This window comes from Triticum urartu, chromosome 6A, assembly GCF_056163025.1.
Source record: "Triticum urartu cultivar PI428250 chromosome 6A, HENAU_Tu73, whole genome shotgun sequence".
NCBI classification, from domain to species: Eukaryota; Viridiplantae; Streptophyta; class Magnoliopsida; order Poales; family Poaceae; genus Triticum; species Triticum urartu.
Genome location: NC_141878.1, coordinates 197,345,442 through 197,350,134, shown reverse-complemented (window position 1 = coordinate 197,350,134; position 4,693 = coordinate 197,345,442). Strand labels below are relative to the sequence as shown.

The 4,693-nt window shown below is 41.5% G+C and overlaps 1 protein-coding gene across 1 annotated transcript; it reads right to left on the bottom strand.

Moving 5' to 3' along the window:
• Positions 1–651: 651 nt before the first annotated feature.
• Positions 652–4,433, bottom strand: LOC125512326 (26S proteasome regulatory subunit 8 homolog A). The gene is made up of 9 exons (XM_048677414.2): positions 4,079–4,433; positions 3,242–3,339; positions 2,668–2,892; positions 2,535–2,597; positions 2,290–2,453; positions 2,026–2,182; positions 1,838–1,936; positions 1,636–1,746; positions 652–1,032 (listed from the first exon to the last, which is right to left on the bottom strand). The coding sequence occupies exons 1-9, from the start codon at positions 4,275–4,277 to the stop codon at positions 892–894; spliced, it is 1,257 nt and encodes a 418-aa protein (XP_048533371.1). The 5' UTR covers positions 4,278–4,433; the 3' UTR covers positions 652–891.
• Positions 4,434–4,693: the final 260 nt, after the last annotated feature.

Here is a 4,693-nt window from a genome sequence, read left to right as displayed (position 1 = left end):
GTCGATCAATGTTTTTCATTCCTTCGAGTTTTTTCTTTTCTCCTTTCCCCCAGGCGTAGCTTTGGTCTTGCATGACTTAGCTCGTTGCCGGGGTGATCGTTTGTGTTTGTGTGTTGCGTTGGTTGTGTGGTTATGAAGACACGGTCTGCTCGTTGCCGGCGTGATCGTTTGTGTTTGTGTGTTGCGTTGGTTGTGTGGTTATGAAGACACGGAATGTGTACTCAGATTATATTTTTGATGCTACATTATGTTGAATGAATAACATCTTTTATCAAAAATGTATGTTTGACAAGATTTCAATATCTACAATACATAATACTTTTTGCGATTGAATCTAATGTATTGGATACTGATACTTTTTTCTAGAACTTGTCATTATTTTGGAACGGGGAAGTAGCTTCTCTAGTCTAGCTTCTATGGATCGAAGGCTTTGTAGCACCTCCACCTCGTTAACTAAATACCAGTGAAGTCAAACTTTGCAACTAAATACCTCGTTAACTAAATACTCCCTCCATATTAGGTTTCTTGAGTCAAACTCTTCAAAGTTTATACAAAGAAGTTATTAACATTCACAGCACAGGCACGGCTGCAACTCGTACGTAGATACTCCTATACGTGGTAAGAAAACAGACCATATGCAGGCAGATTGCGTAGCTAATTCAACGAGTTCGATTATCAAACATTTATACGTAGTTAATTATGCTACCACATGCGTATCTTAAAAACTTTGTTAACCATGGAACGACATAAGTTAAAAGTACAAGTCCAGCAACGTGCAGTTACACGCTTCCACAGCCTCAGCAAGGCGGAGAAAGCTCCCACAGCTTCCGCAAGGACATTCTTCTCATTGTCCTTGCTTCCACAGCCTCAGCAAGGCGAAAGGTCGGGTCCTCACTTCCACAGCTTCCGCAAGGACATGTTCTTCTCATTGTCCTTCTTCATCACCTTGGCCACCGCCATCTCGAAGTCCTCCTGCGTTACGTGCACCCTTCTCTCACGGAGAGCAAACATTCCGGCTTCGGTGCAGACCGCCTGAATAACAAAGGACAGAAACCAGAGTGAACAACTTCATATGAAAGGAGCAGGGATGTTGTGCACATGATGGTGTTGTCAGCCGTGAACAAGGAAATGCAAAAAATGCAAAGTGTTTTTAAGTAAAGTCTTAATATACTACTTCTGCGTATATATACAAAAATGTTGCTAACCAGATAATGCGGAGAGATATTTAAACAGACCATTCTGCTTGTTCTTTCAGAAACCAAATTCGAACTCAACAAACAGCTAACAACATACAGTTAACCAACTATTCAGGCCCTCGAAACCATAATTAAAACTAATCTGGTGTTAGGTTAATAGGTGCAGAGCTACATAGAAGAACTAGGAACGGCCCTCAGAAGGGATCATTCATGAACAGGTTCCAAAAATGGATCAGCAGGAGGAGACTATAACATGAGCATGCTTCTCAGCAATCAAAGCTCAGGTGCATGGTGCAATATTCATTTTTTGCAAGAGATTAAACATTGTTCAATTATATTTTTTGGTTATATAAGCAAAGGCACTAAACAGACCCAAATTGAGAAAACTGAAACATGACGTAGCATATAATGACCAGAGATTTATGTAGACTAAACCAACCTTTAGCTCAGCTCCGGAAGCGCCATTCATCTTTCCCGCAATCTTTTTCAGATCAATTCCACGCATCAAGTTCATCCTTCTTGAATGAATCTTCAAGATATCACCTCGTGACTGAAGGGCAAAAGATTAAGCACATTGTCAGCCCAAACAAAATCATGCAGAATCATCAAGCATTATATGTTAAAAAGTATGAAGCACATACATCCTCATTAGGATTTGGAAATTCAATCTTCCTGTCTATGCGGCCAGGCCTCAAAAGGGCTTGATCCAAGATGTCTATGCGGTTTGTTGCCATCAGAACCTGCACCGAACACATACAGGGCATCATGATAGTGTTGCTCCATATATATATTTAAGACACAGAAACAACAATTATTAAGTACAGCATACCTTAATTTTGTTTGATGCTTCAAAACCATCAAGTTGGTTTAGAAGCTCAAGCATGGTCCGTTGCACTTCACTATCACCATTGCCAGTTCCAGACTCCATTCTAGCAGATCCAATGGAGTCTATTTCATCCATGAATATAATAGATGGTGCATGCTCCCTGCAATAATTTAACCAAACAATTAGCCCATCAACGGAGGATGCACGTGGAACATATTTCATATCAAAGGCAAATAATTCTAGCTGTTAACCTTTTACTTAGCTTACCTAGCCATAACAAAGAGTTCACGAACCATCCGGGAGCCCTCACCAATATACTTCTGAACCAACTCAGAACCAGATACCCTGATGAAGGTACAGTCGGTGTGATGAGCAACTGCACGTGCCAGTAATGTTTTGCCTGTCCCTGGTGGTCCATAAAGGAGGACACCCTGCAAAAGAAGAGAGTAAAATTTTCTGCTAGGTATATCAATGAATGAACTAATTAAGACAATTCTTCTAAACAATCAAACCTTTGGCTGCGCAATTCCAAGGCTCTCAAATAACTCAGGATGTTTGATAGGAAGCTCGATGACCTGAAAATGGAGTTCATGAGTCAGATGGCAAACACGATACAATGACAACGCATCCAAATTCTAAACAGACCTCTTTGATCTCCTTGATTTGCTGATCAAGACCTCCAATCATATCATATGTAGAATCTGGGACCTTCTCAACTTTCATAAGATTGACCAGTGGATCAACTTTGCTTGGAAGGACCAAATGAAGCATATAGCTATCATTCCGAAGAGCAACTCTTGTTGAAGGTGTGATTTTTGTGATATCGATGCTCTTATCAATATCTACTACATATTTGCCTTCTGGATGCACCTGAACAATTACATCTGAAAGTTAGAGACACTTTGATGGCGAAAACATTATAACTCAGAGCAGACTGCCAGACCAATAAACCCAAAAGAGCGGCAAAAAACATGAATAGAGCACAATCACCAAGACAATAAAAATATCTCCAGCAGACTAACAGCCAAAAGCTAATAAAGGAAGCAGCCTATCACTCCTCCTCACTGTGTATGTGTGATGTTTGAATTCATTTGAAAATCTTAAATAAGTCATAAGCCCAACTAATAAAGAGCACTGATGAGATCTTACAACTTGTACCTTTGTCATACAGATAAAGTACAATAGTATTAGGCAATGTGTAAAAGAAGAAATAATTTACCTTAACTAGAACCTTTGATTTGCCCATGACCTTCACCACCTCACCAACATAAGAGCCTGGCTCTTGGAGTAACTGTAGCTCTTCCCTAAGCATTCTAACTGCAACACAAAAAAAATCGAGCCAATTTAGAGGAAGCACTAGATGAATAGCTCATGCAAAGAAGAAGCGCCACTCATTGAACCAAGATAGGAAGAGTAACTTGAATCCTTAATAGTATTCCTATGCTGCTATACATTGTCATGGCTCAATTGCACAGTCCAGTTGTTCAAGAAAAGTCATGTTTTGGATTATTCCTACCAAGAGTATGTATGCATGACAGTAACAAAAACACAAATTTCTCACAGAAAAAGCCATATTGAACAAATGGATAAAATTGGGAGAATCTAGCTATTGAAAAATAGTCATGTTTTGGATTATTGGTACCAAGAGTATGCATTAGAGTAACAAAAACACAAATTTCTCAGCCAAAAAAAGCAATATTGAATAAATGGATAAAATTGGGAGAATCTAGCTATTGAAGAGAAAGATTTAAGGCATGAGATAAACAGTGTTCTGTTCCTTTTGTGGTTCAAAACAAAATCACACTAACTAGAAAATAACAGGGCATCTTCCAACCTAGATTATTATTAAGGAAAGGTGAATTTTTTTTAGAAGCTCTACATATCGGCACAGCCAATCACCGGTTGCCCAGTGACTAGACTAAATATTGCACATTTTGCTAAGATTATGCGCACGGAGCAAAGCTAGGGTTCGACTAATGCGATCCAATGGTTCACGAAAAAGCCGATGTCGCTAGGGTTTGGGGGCGGCGCTAGGTGAAGAATCGAGTAAGGTCACCTCGGGAGTTGAGGTCGTTGCGCTGGGCCTCGAGGCGGTTGAGGTTGTGCGTCTTCTGGCGGATCTGGAGCTGCAGGTCGTGGATGTGCTGCAGGTAGTACTGGCGCAACCCCTCGCCTCCGCCACGCGCGCCCTTGGCCGACTCGTCGCCGGACGCGGCCGGCGGGGGCTTCGAGATGTCCATCGCCACCGTCGCCATGGAGCTGGGGTTTGGTTTGGTTTCTTCTGCTTGCGGTCGACGAAAGCTTTATTCCTCGGCCTCTTTCTTCTTGCGGCGGAAGAAGAAAGCTTTTTTTTTTCTCGGCCCGGAAGCGGAGTGGGTTGTTTGGGTTGGGTCTGGTCCGGTCTGGTGCCGCTGGCTCGCTATGTTCCTTTCATTATAGTCGGTTCCTGCGAGGATGTGAGGCCGAGTCGGTCAAGTGTGTGGACTCTGGACAATGATGGAGCCGAGTCCGTGACAGTCACTGATTCATTGCACGCGGTAAAATCAAAACTCTGTGTGCATTTTATATCAGAAAAACAATGAACAATACATATAAAAAACTCTGTGTGTTGCAGCGGGAATTTTTTTTGTGACTATTCAAAGTTCAAATCGATAGGGATAGGTGACCCTAT

Coding starts and splice junctions, on each gene's coding strand:
- LOC125512326 (XM_048677414.2), bottom strand. CDS start 4,277: ATGGCGACGGTGGCGATGGACATCTCGAAGCCCCCGCCGGCCGCGTCC. Junction 3,340..4,078: donor CAACGACCTCAACTCCCGAG/GTGACCTTACTC, acceptor TTTGTGTTGCAG/TTAGAATGCTTAGGGAAGAG. Junction 2,893..3,241: donor AATCAAAGGTTCTAGTTAAG/GTAAATTATTTC, acceptor GTAATTGTTCAG/GTGCATCCAGAAGGCAAATA.